Source organism: Lonchura striata, chromosome 6 (genome assembly GCF_046129695.1).
Source record: "Lonchura striata isolate bLonStr1 chromosome 6, bLonStr1.mat, whole genome shotgun sequence".
In the NCBI taxonomy this organism is placed as follows: Eukaryota; Metazoa; Chordata; class Aves; order Passeriformes; family Estrildidae; genus Lonchura; species Lonchura striata.
In genome coordinates this window covers 23,030,494-23,042,810 of record NC_134608.1, presented here as the reverse complement: position 1 = coordinate 23,042,810, position 12,317 = coordinate 23,030,494, and the positions used below count along the sequence as shown (strand labels likewise).

At 48.2% G+C, this 12,317-nt stretch overlaps 1 protein-coding gene across 3 annotated transcripts; it reads left to right on the top strand.

Annotated features, from left to right (window-relative positions):
• Positions 1-486: 486 nt before the first annotated feature.
• On the top strand, positions 487-11,980 carry BATF (basic leucine zipper ATF-like transcription factor). Of its 3 annotated transcripts, XM_077784021.1 has the most exons (4): positions 487-1,275; positions 6,641-6,991; positions 8,796-8,900; positions 11,330-11,980. In XM_077784021.1, exons 2-4 carry the CDS (start codon positions 6,926-6,928, stop codon positions 11,534-11,536), a joined length of 378 nt encoding a protein of 125 aa, XP_077640147.1. In that variant the 5' UTR covers positions 487-1,275; positions 6,641-6,925; the 3' UTR covers positions 11,537-11,980. The 3 variants fall into 3 exon arrangements, with proteins under 3 accessions (XP_077640147.1, XP_021398459.1, XP_077640148.1); XM_021542784.3 differs by lacking the exon at positions 6,641-6,991; XM_077784022.1 differs by lacking the exon at positions 487-1,275 and having other exon boundaries at positions 5,731-6,991.
• Positions 11,981-12,317: the final 337 nt, after the last annotated feature.

The following is a 12,317-nucleotide window of genomic DNA, read 5'->3' as shown; positions in this document are numbered from 1 at the left end:
GCCTTGAATGGATGTACTCTACCAGGGTTTGAGGTCTGCTGACCTGGAGACTCCTGTAAGTGAACATGTAAGAGTACTTGCTTATGAGCTGCTAAGTCCTTGCCAGGAACAGATTAGAGGTTGCTTAACTAAATACACAACCAGTTGATCTGTACAGGACAGGAGAAGGAGAATGTGGTTCATCCCATCAAAATAGCCTGGGGTGAACTCTAATAATTAGTGTCTTGAGACTGAAACTCCCATTTGTGCAGGAGGTCTGACCCTGCCAACCTCCTGTCAACACTTCAGCTCTAGCCAAGCTTGCTCTTCCTCTCCAGTGGGGTCAGATGGACCCAGCAACCTGGAGCTTGATGTCCATATCTGAAAAGCTAGCACATTTGTCATTTTCTTTTTACAGTTTCCTTCTTTTAAAATATGGACCAAAAAAAACCCCAAAAAACAAAAAAACACCAAAAAAACAAAACAAAACAAACAAACAAAAAAAAACCCCAAAAAAAAACAAACAAAAAAACATTACTAATGACAGTCAAAAAATCCCGGCACAAAAGTGGCAAAGCCAAGTACCAAAGACCTAGAAATTGCCAGAAATGGGTTTGCCTGGGCAGCCTAGCTTCAGCTGTCTTGTGCATATGATCACTTCCTGCATTTTGCCTAGGATTGCCATCTCTTCAGCACCTGGGCTGGACCTTAGCTGGAGGGAGCAATAAGCTGGACAGCTAGGCTGCCTCCTTTCTTAGCAGGGCTGGGGAACTCCTATCATGTTGGTGAAGCAAGAGACTGCAGAAAGAAAGGTGGTTCTCCTGGGTAGACAGCTGATGCCTCCCTGGAGAGCTCAGTCTGTGTCTACCCCTGCCTTGAAGTTACTCTGTGAGTTGGTAAGCCACATAAGCGAGAGCTTTCACAGGAGGAGCCACGTCTTCCTCATTTCCCAAGCTGCTTTACAGAAGTGCTAAAGATTTGCAGATGCAGTCACAGACATTAGGATATGGGGTTTGACTAAACTAAGTGCTGTATAGTGCCAAAATCATAAAAAATTGAGATCCTAGTTGGTTCAAAATGTGTATCCAAAATTAACGAGTGCTTATGACCTAAATTTCCTTTTTTTCTTATTTCGCACCTGTTAAATAGGTATAACTCCATCCCTCATCATCAGCTCTGGATCTGAAAAGGTGCCTGAGAAAACAGCTTCATTAGTAACCCTGAAGCAGTCACTCAGTGCTGAAGTGCCAAGCATTAGAAAGAGTCCGTGAAGAAATGGAAAGGCAGGATGTTGAGGTACGCTGACTGCAGGACAAGATGACGGTAACATGGCCATCCCAGGGAATAAACTCTAGTGGATCATGCAGCTACAGAGCATGGCATGTTACACAGCATGAGGGCATAAATACAGTGTGCTTTAGGGATTTAAGTATGGGATTTCCATCATTTTGAGTGCTTAATTTACAGCCCTTGTAATATATCAGACGTTCCGGGTGTAAAGTACCTGTTACTTGTACTTTGGCTGGTTGTACCCAGTAACAACTGAAAGTGTTGGTGTTTGTTCTGTGCCAAGTGGGATGAATTTGGTGGAACTATGCTTCAGCTCTCCTGGCACAGCCTCACTCTCACACTCAGCTCAGTCAAGATGAAATAGCCCTGGTGACAGAGATTGGGGAAGCTGCACACATTGCAGACAGGACAACAGGGCAGAGCGGAACATGGGAGAAGCATCTGGTAGGGAGCAGGGACTTTGTTCAACATGGCCATTCTCAGCACTGATTTCTGCAAAAGTCTTCAAGCTCATGTGAGGAATTATAAACAAGTCATTGCAATTGTCCAAATATTGTAAGAAATTATTTGCATAAAATGCTACATGTGAATGAGAAACAACCTAGGTGGTTTACAGGAGGCTGAAGTTGGTAACTGCTCTAGGCTGGATTTTTAAATAGCACTGTGCACTGAATGGCTGTGCAAATGATTTGAGTGAGGTGGATGGGCTGAGATGCTGGTTTGAATGTTGCTGTCATAAGCCTGCTGCAGGCTAGAGCTTTGGAGCAGCAGGTTTACAAGGAAACTCCAGCATCCACCTGTGCTGAGGAAGCTGGTTGCACAGGTGGGACATAGGGAAAGAGAATTTGAAGCAAAGCTGGTTGAAAAATACCCCATGTGCTCTCTTGGTTCACAGGAACCCATCCTTGTAACACCTTTTTTTCTCCTTTTTTTTTTTTTTTTTCCCCCTTTTTCCTTATTTAAATCCTGGGAACATAACTCATAACATAATCCATCCCACAGAGGCAGGATTCAACTTGGATTTCTTTTGGGAGAGGTTTCTTCCCAGCCACTTCATATAAAAGGGGTTGAATAACTTTCCTGAATTGCCCATCCCAAGGTCTTGCTAACCTCATCTTGCTTCAAATATCAGACCTCCACATTTCCTGCTGCAGTTGAAGCCTGTTGCTTCTTACCCTGCTTTGGCTGCACAGAAACCAGCTGGCCACCCTTTCCATTACAACATATGAAAGACTGTTCCTTCCTCACCACCCACTTCCCACCCCCAAGACTTCTCTTTTCTAGGCTAAATGGGCACAGCTTCACTCCTTTCTCTTAGGGCAATATTTTTGTGTGTTTATCCTTTGTATTGTTTTCTTCCAGACTACTCCACTTCTCGGCCTAGGACTCTGAAAGGGTCCTGCATAGGCAGCACAAGGCAGATCTCTCCTCTGCCTTGCCCCAGAACTCCAAGTCAATGCCTGACCCCTTTGCTGTTGGCAAAGCTTCAGTTTTCAGTTTTCTGCAACCCCTGGATTTTTGTCTGCTATTCTGCTTTCTCTTTGGTTATTCCCCAGATCTTCTACCTACAGCTCACTTTGCTTGACATTTGCATTTGTCCTTGCTGAACTCATCTTGCTGCTTTCAAACCATTTCTCCACAGTTGAGATCACACTGAGCCCAGGCTTCCGAGTTTCTGCAGACAAGGAATTGAAATGTTGAATAGCTGAGTCCTTTCACCTCTGGAGGAATTTTGATGGATCTGGCTCCGTTCCAGGGACTCTGTGGGATGATTTCTTCAGAGTTCAATTTCATTGGAACAGGGGCACCAGTTGTGAGTTTGTGGGTCCCAAGCTGGGCAACTCTCTGGGGGCTCCCTTGGCAGGGGAGACCCTCCTGGAGCAGTTCTGTGTCAGGAGTGAGACACATTGAACTTTTTTGGTTTTCAGCTTCTGTTTATTGTTATCTTATCAAAACTTTAGCACACTGTCTGCACCAGACTCTGCATGCAGGAAAACCAGCACAAAAATGGCTAACAATCTCTTATTACAAGGCCTTTTAAGTCTAATCAAAAACTAAGCTACCCAATTAGAGGTGACATCTAAATTATTTTCCTTTCCAACCCAATAACTGATTCCTAAAGACCTGCAATGTGGATTTTTCTACCCAATTACAAGATACCACCTAAACCCAAGAAGAAGGAAGAAAAAGAAAGAAGAAAGGAACTGGAGACAACAACCTGGTACCCTCCATCTTCTATCCATCTATAATATGCTAAAAATCCTAAAACCTAAATTTTTCACCCATGTGACATACTACAGTACTATCTACAATCTCTACAATCTATTTCACACTTTTGTGGTTTCTAGTTTACCTTGAGTCTTTGGAAGTTTTCTCCATGAATGAGGGTCGAAGTTCCACACTGCAGCCACTCTGTCTTGGGAGAACAAGACTCCCTTCAGCATTGCCTGCTGTAATTTACAAGGGACAAGTACAAGGTTGGTCCTGTCCTTCCCCTAAAAACTTCTGGAACCATCCTTTCTCCATCAAGCTGCTGTTATGGCAGTAGCCTAACATTGGTGAGTTTTTCCAGTGCCACCGACAGTGATTTCACAGCTCCTGTGATTAAGATCAAAGAAAACTAAATGATCCCAGAAAGTGAGGGAATGTTATTCACAGTGTAAATTTAGTCACCCAAGTCAAGCAAAGAGATTAGGAGACTGAGTCCTGAAGATGCCCCTCATAGAAGGGGGAGCCTGGGCAGGGGCAGCAGGAAATCAGCTCCCCATGTTGTGCCTGCAGCAGTGCCCAGGCCAGTTCCCACAAAGCTGTGGACAAATGCTGGTGGAGCCATACTGTGGGTTTCTGCTGCTCTGGGTAGGGGGATCACATCTCTGACCAGAGAAATGGCAGAGGGCTCTCACTGCCTATGAGGAGACAACATGGGTCCAGTCCAGCCTAGCCCAGAGGAGCATTGTGAAAGCTCTGACCATCTTCCCACCAGAAGACACTTGTCTCACAGATGCTTATTTTTTCGTAAGTGGCAGGAATTCATTAACATCATGGCCAGTTCAAGAGAAAAGGGTGTTTGGACAAGGCAAGGAAAGGGATGCTCTCTTATTCCTGATCAGAAAGACCAGGTGTCCAAACCCTCTCCCATGCTGTTGCTCTCTCCTGAGGTATCTTCATCAGCTGGTCATAAAAGCCCACCTCTGTGCAAATCAAGGTGCAGTCAAAACCTTCCTCCTGTGGATCAAAGAACAGCCTTTGCCATAGCCACATTCTGGACAGTTTTGCACTGCTGTCCAGTTCCTTCCAGGACACTCTGCTTCCCTCACTACCTTCTGCCAACAGCCCTACCACCTTCCCAACTGCCTCCCAGACGCTGGCCCTGCTAGCTACAAAATGAAAGAGTTCAGATAATTTGTCAATGGAATGGATCAAGGATCTTTTTCTCTGAGGAAGGAGCTCCATCCATCCAGCAGCTTGCAGAGCAGGACAGGCCAGGCAGTCTCTGAGACCTGCTCACCAGCAGAGGAGTGTGGTTTCCTCGGGAGAGTGGGAATCCAGCAGTGTGCTTCCTGGAAAGGAAATGCTGTGCAGGGTTGCAGAGTTCAGAGGAAGTGTAGTGATGCAGCGAGCTAATGGATCCTTCAAGGATTGTTCTGGAGCCAGCTGCACCAGAAGAGCCCTGTGTGCTACAAGGGGGCTGCACTTCCAGGAAATTGGGCCTCTCAGTGTGGGTCATGCCAAGCAAACTTTTGGAGTCATGTTAAAAAGTGTGGTGGATCCTATCATTTCCATACAGCACACCAGGACAAAAAATACACTCAGTGCTGTGAAATGTTCAGATAAAAGGGCTAAGGGTAGAACACCAGTGCCACAGGATGTTTCTAAAAAGGGAAATGTGACAAATGGAGTAGTTTTGCTACTGGAGCTAAGTCAGGAGATTTCTCTGAGCCACGCAGCCTGCAGCCAGCCCCACGCAGTTCTTGGTTTTGGCCATGTTTGCTCCTGTGTTGGCTCCATGAGTGGCAAGGATGGGAAGAAATGCTATCACTGCCCATGCAAGTCTGCACTGTCTTTGCAAGCACATGCTTCTCTGCAAGTGTGTTTTTTGTGCTGCAACACAGAAATTATTTCCAATACTCTTTCCCAAATGATGACTGCATCTCAAATGCCCTTACCCATGTCCTGCTGCTGAGACTTGCTAGCTGTTACTGCCTGAGGCAGGAGAAATTCAACCAAAAGACCCACAGACAACAAAAACCAGTAAGCTGGGAACTGGGAATTGCTGTTTTCCACAGGAGTGGAATACTGTGGATGGGTTCATGCATGTTTCTAGATCTGCTCCTTATTGCACATGCAAGAACTTAGCAGCTCTAAAGTTGTCTGCTTCTGTCTGTGGATGGAAAGCCTGTTGGCATGTGGCCCTGGCTCACCCTGCTGGATCTGGTGACATGAGCAGATCAGAAAGCCAATGGTCCCTGCTTTGGCACTTCCTACACTTGCATTGTCACCTCCAGAGCCACTAGCATGGGGTACTCTGAGGGTACCCCTGAAGCTCTGCTGTTCTAGGGACAGATTGCACATCTTTAGTCTTCTGAGGTTCAGACAAAGGATAGAAGTAGTCCCAGAGAGCACAGACTGGGAGGCAAAGAAGGGGATCCAAAGCAGCTTCTCCTTGCTGCTGTCTTCATGTCCTGATCCATAGATTCTTACATTTACAGCACTTTGCCAGGGCTGCTATTCCCTTATGGCCAGTGGTGACAAACTAATGAATGTTTTAAAGTGCTAAATAGCTTTGCTTTATAGAAAATATTAGTCCTACCCAGCCCAGTCCAAATGATCCTGAACCTTTCTTCTTAGATGGGACTGGTGCTACATTGTGCCCACGTGAACCACCTGCACAAGCAGTGTTTATGTGGCAGCTGCTGAGGGTACCCATCCCCTCCCCACGTCAGTGGTGTCGGGGGCGGCAGGAGGAGGTGGGTGGGTTGTGGGGAGATGTGTGGCTGCTTGGGAATTTCCTCAGCTGTGCAGGGGTGACTGAGGTCGCCTGGGGCTGAACTGACCTCCTGCCTCCATGGGGTTAGCATGGGACAGTACCTCTGGAATTTTTGGGGCTCCCAGGGTCACCTCCTCCGCACAACACTCCTTTGAGGGTCCAAGTTTCACAGCCAGAGGTGGGGCTTTTCTTCCTTTCCATCTCTGCTGTTTGTCTCAGAGAAAACCCATCGCGTTGTTTTTCAAGTGCCTGAAGGTGTTTTTCGGGGGTTTTTCAGGCTATATTGAAGCTCATTTTTCCCAGATGTGCTTTTTTTTCTTCTTCTTTTTTTAAAATGGGTTTTAATTTTTTTTTCTTCTGTAATTTTACTTCTTTGCCTTAAAGTTTCCGGCCACGTGACTTTCAGCTTACATCCCTGAGTTTCTGAGAAACCACAGGAGGCTGAGACCTAAAGGGAAGGTGCAGAGGCTCTGAGAGGAGAGGCAGCGAAAGTGCTGGACTGCTGGGCAGGAGGACAGGAGCTTCTGGGACAAGTAAGAGTAGGAAGCCAAGGGTCACATCAGAGGTGACAGAGGAGGGCAGAGGAGAGGCAGAGAAGCAAGACAGAAAGTAGTCACACCAAGAGCACAAAGGAAGCTGAAGAGACCCTGGGAGCCAGAAACAGCAGCCATGCCCCACAGCTCTGACAGCAGTGATTCCAGCAGCTTCAGCCAGTCTCCCCCTCCCAGCAAGCAGGTAAAGCAGGGGCCCTTCCCCAACTCTCCCCAGCTACTTCAGGGTGGGCCACGGGTGGGCAGGAACTAGGGTGGCATCCACTGTCTGTGCTTTCACAGTGCAATATCGCAGAGCTTTCTAAGAATGGCTGTAGGGAGAGAGATGCAGGGCTCAGCCAAAGGCCCTGGCAGAAGCTCCAGCCACTACCTGGGCATGGGCAGAGAGAGAGGACCTGGTTCCCTGGGGCTATACCAGGGGCAGCTGGGGGCCCAGGACCCCCAGGCATGGTGGACCCTGTGATACACGCCAGGCAGGCAGGAAGTTTTGGTGTGATTTGGTGCTCTGGTGAGGAGCCTGAGCACGCACCTCCTGGCCGTGGACCACAGCAGCTCAGGGGCAACCTGCCTGCTTCCTGCTTCTGTGGACAGAACTTGGGACCCAGAAAAGCCCTGCTACTTTGGATCTGCTTTCTTTGTTCAGCCTCAGCAGTTTTTCATGTCAGTGATGCTTCACAGAGGGATTTTGTTTTCTTGCATGGTATACCTTAATGGTAGATCTTTTCCTGGCAGATACAGACATGAGTCTGAAGTATTCTCACTGCCTTTTCTGGCTAAACTTCATTTTATCTGTCATTTACCATTTCTTCAGGGCTGGCAACAAGAGCAAGTGCCTGAGACTTCGCTCAGAAATCTTGAAGTTTATCAAGGCAGATGATTTTTAGCTTCCAAACAAGGATGGGAATGCATCTTGGCTTGCATCCTGGTAGAGACAGGGATAAAGCACAAGGTTTTCCAAAGGATAGGGACTGGACTTGATGCAGGATATGGCAGCTGCTATATCTGAGACATTTTCAGGGTATTGAAGGCAAGGATAAAACGGTTAAGTTCAAAGAAAAATTTCTTGGGTTTGGGGGAGGGGGGGAGAGGATGTGGACAGATAAATGGGCTGGGAAGATAACTTTTGTGGCTGGGTTTTGTAGTCTTGTGGAGAAGTGGTGATGTGAATGTTAAGGAGTCCACAAGAGGGGCAGTGCAAAATGAAAATAGAAGATGAAAGTCTGTGTGACAGTTGCAACTGTCAGAAGGCAGCAGAAGGACCAGATCTCAGCAGAGAATGGCTGGTGCATGAAGCTCATGACCTGAAGCCTGGAGACCTCTGTTCTCCCTTGCCTAAGGGGCTTGGGAGTGTTGCAGTCAGCAATGCAGGCATTGCTAAGGAATTCCAGAAAAGAGCAAGGACGGAGATAAGAGAGGTGGAGCAGATAAGATCTGTGTTAAAAACAAAAGCTCTGAGTCTGTCTAGTTAAACAAAGCAGGGGCCATATTGTGTTGTGAGGGTTTGCAACAAATAAAGCCTGAGACAGAAGGGTGATAGAGAAGGGAGGGACCTACAGGGGTGAAAGGAGGAAAACACATGCTGAATATCTGGAAAACTTGTATATCCAAGGAGCTGGAATATCTACAGTGCCATTGACCTGCAGAGAGACAGGAAAAGAAATGGTTCTCTGTAGAAGAATTCAAATTATCTTTTTTCCCAGAGGGAGGTCCTTACTCTGGTCCATCAAACTATATCCCAGGCCAGTGTGTTGGTGAAGAGAGTGGTCATTTCCCAGCTGTGCTGGGATCCCCAAGGATGTCAGATGTGCCCCTCCTGGCAACAGAGGTACTAAAGGCATCACATCCCCTGGGCTACAGCTTTACACTGGTGTGGAGGGTGTGTCCTGTGCTTCAACGATGTTCTGCTGTGTCCCTTTCCCAAATACTGCCCTGCAGGAGAAGGGTCAGGAAGAGAATTACCCAGTCATTTCCATGCCTTGTTTCCCTAGGACTCTTCTGATGATATGAGGAAAGTCCAAAGGAGGGAGAAGAATCGAATTGCTGCCCAGAAGAGCCGCCTGAGGCAGACCCAGAAAGCAGACACGCTGCACTTGGTGAGCACTCCCACCCTTTCTCATCCCTGGTGCTGAGGACTAATAGGAGACAACCATGATTTTCCCCTGGGACTCAGAGCAGAGATGCTCAGTGGAGGCAGGACAGGAGAAGTGAGGCCAGGGCAGGATGTGGGACTCAGCACTTGCAGTGAAAGCATGCAGTCCAGGATGACTGCCACTGAAGCATTTAGTTTTGCAGCTCCTTTTGAATCCATCTTTATCTCTCAGTCTTGCATTAGTGATTTCCTTTCCCAGCCTCTTCCGATTGAGCTCTTTGAAAGCATAGTCTCACCTGGCTTGGCTCTCCCCAGGTTTGAGATTCATGCCACCACTTATGCAGAGGTGCAACAGCATACAAAGATATTTTTCTGTGCCACTGTGGGCACCCCCATCACCTCTTCCCAGTGAGAAGAATTAGATATTTGCCTTTCAGAAGGGATGGTCACTTCTGGCTGTGTGTGTTTGGGTAGCTGTATGTTGTCAGTGTTGGAGTATAAGGACTGGGATGCTCTGCATTTTGCACATTGATAAGTGTGTCCCATGTATTTTGGGCCACTGATGGGAAGGATGAAGAACATGCAGCTTGCAGGGGCAGAAACCATCTTTATCCCTATGCTGGACTTGGCTGTCTTTTGAAAAGTGGTAGTTGAGCTCATGTTTGAAAAAACATCCTTTGATTTAGCAGTCTGCATATTCCCATTATTGGAAATAATTCTTGAGAATCTAGTTCTGAACCTTCCTCCTTACCTAGTGCCCTTAGTCCATGGTTGGAGCTAAGTTTAAGGCAGAGATTTCATTATTTTCTCAGTAGCTGATGAACTTTCTAGAGCTGACATGACTCTAGGCTGATTGCATGACATCAGCCAGCAGCAATGGCTCTGGACAACTGTATCTGAGAGAAGTGAGAAAATACCCTTTCCTTGGGGTCAGTGCTCTCTCTACAGTAGTCCTAGAGGTAGGTATGGGCTCTGAGCTTCCCCCAGGAAAATTCTGCCTAGCTGTACACCAAGCAGGATTGGGCGGCTTTTGTTAGAGCAGATAACAAACCACTTGCTTATGAGATTACTGCTGCTCAGCTAGCATTAATAGCACACAGTCCTTGCCTTCCCATTGGGATGGGGCAGTGGGGCTAAGTCCAGTTTGAATCCCGACAGGCAAATGAAAAAATGCAGGAAGACAAGTAGATGATGGATGGTAAATTTCTGCTAGCTATTTTTTCAATTCCAGTGGACAGTGACCCCCTGCTGCTCCTGGGTTCATTCCCTGAGCACTCTTTTCCTTTGGTTGATTCTGCATCAGGGACTTTGTTTCTCTGATGTGGTTCTTCACAGAAAAGCATGGCTCCTTTTTAGCTATGGTGGTATGAAAGGAGCCACCAGCTCCATCTACCCCAGGGTTTTCTAGCTTGTGTTTTGAGGGGAATGAGTCATAGGAAAGATGGGACTCCTGGCCCCTGGGTGATTCCCATCAGTTCCCGAGTTCAACAATAGTCATGATTTCCAAACAATTTGGTCATGCCTGAGAGATGCTGTTTGCTATGTGAGTTCCTGCTGTGACAGCAGCTGTAACTGCTGGGTGCATTTCAACCTGTGCACAGACTGGGCACCCTCTGGAATCAGCATGGCAGCAGAGGGGCAAGCAGAAGGTTTGCTTTGCCAAGGTGGTGGTGCATTTTCCAGAGCCTCCATGTGCTGGGTCTTACTTTAGCACTCTCAGCTGAGTTTCCAATCCTCTGGTCCTGCCCAGGCTGCTGGCTTCATGGTCAGTTGATGCCTGCAATGCTTCAGCCCGGAGCTGGCTGCACTTCAGCAGAAGCAGAGGTATCAAAGGCTTTGATGCTCTCAGCATTGTCGAGACAAGGCTGAGCATCATTATTAACCCCTTTGTTGTTATTCTCATTCATACCAGTATTAATTCAGTTCTTTTGCGGCCTTAGTTTCTCTTTTCTTCTGACTCAAGCGTCTCTTCTTCCTCCCCATCGAGCCGCTGCTTTCCTCGGCTGCTAGCAGGAAGCAGTGAGTCTCTTCTTTCCAGGGCCATGACAGGTTTCCTGTGGCAGGTGGTTTTCTGATTAAAGACGGCGGTTATTCAACGTGCTCTCCCCCGGGGGCTGGGCTGCCCGGGAAGCGCCCGGAGATGTGTGTGTGCATGAGAGGGAGCGAGAAAGCCTGGGCGGGAGCAAGCCACAGTCAGTTCTCGTAAGCCGGGGCTGAGGAGCGTGGCTGGGGCTGCCGGCATCGCACCCACACCCGGCCTGGCCAGCTGGGGGAGGAGGGTTTGCCCAGGCGTGGCTCTGTGATGAATTTACCAGAAATACGTAGTTCTGGAAATTCTGTGGGGCAGAGAGGTGAAGGACCACAGCCCTCATGTCCCTAGCTCATCCCTGTGGGTCCCATGCTGAGGAAACCCCTGTGGTTTTGTCTCCTCAGGAGAGTGAAGACTTGGAGAGGCAGAATGCTGCCCTGCGCCGGGAGATCAAGCAGCTGACAGAGGAAATGAAGCACTTCACCTCGGTGCTGAGCTCCCATGAACCGCTGTGCTCCATCCTGACATCCCCTCCACCGCCTCCAGAAGTGCTTTATGCCACACACTCCTTTCACCAGCCCCACATTAGCTCCCCACGCTTCCAGCACTGAGCCAGCCAGCAGGAGAGCAGCCTGCCAGCTCCACTGACAGCAAGAAGTAACTTTGTGGGGCTTGCTTTCCCATCCAAGGGAAGGAATTGGACACATGGACATTCCTTCTTAAAGTATGTATTCTGAGTGATTTGCCTAAGACTTGCTCCCTTGTACAGAAATGGCAGAGCCACCATGAAGCATCTTTGGACAGTTTCCAGCTTGGATTCTGGGAGGAAGAGGCAGTCACAAAAGGGCACCAACCCCCTTCTCTGGTCCTTGTCTGGGGAGACTCACAGGAGTGTGTGGCACCGGCAGTCTCCATAAGAGCAGCTGGCCATGGCATGCAACAGTTAGACCTCCAGGAAGAGGAAAGGGAGCAGGGATGGAGGGGAAGGTTGGGGGCCACAGAGTGTCAGGGCAAAACTGGTTTATTTTTGTAAAATAAAGATTGAAAATGCTTAACTCTTTGTTTTCAAAATAGGATTTGAGTCACTCCTAAGGCCTGACGTGATACAGTGAAGACACAGGCAGCAGGATGGGAGGACTTGGAGCCCAGAAAACAGCCCTGCATGCACAGGAGTCTAATCCAGGGCCAGTGACCAGAGCCCCACTTTTAGAAGGAGGGGGCCCATGCACATAGGCTGGGCAGACTGAGGAGCAGTGGTTTATGGGGTGGTGAGGTCCCAGGGGAGCCTCTTTGCTGTAGAGCTTGACCTGGCTAAAGAGTGTGACATGCCATGTGGTGGCTATGCCTCCACATGCTCCCTTGCATGAGTGGAGGTGCACTGCCATGCTGTAT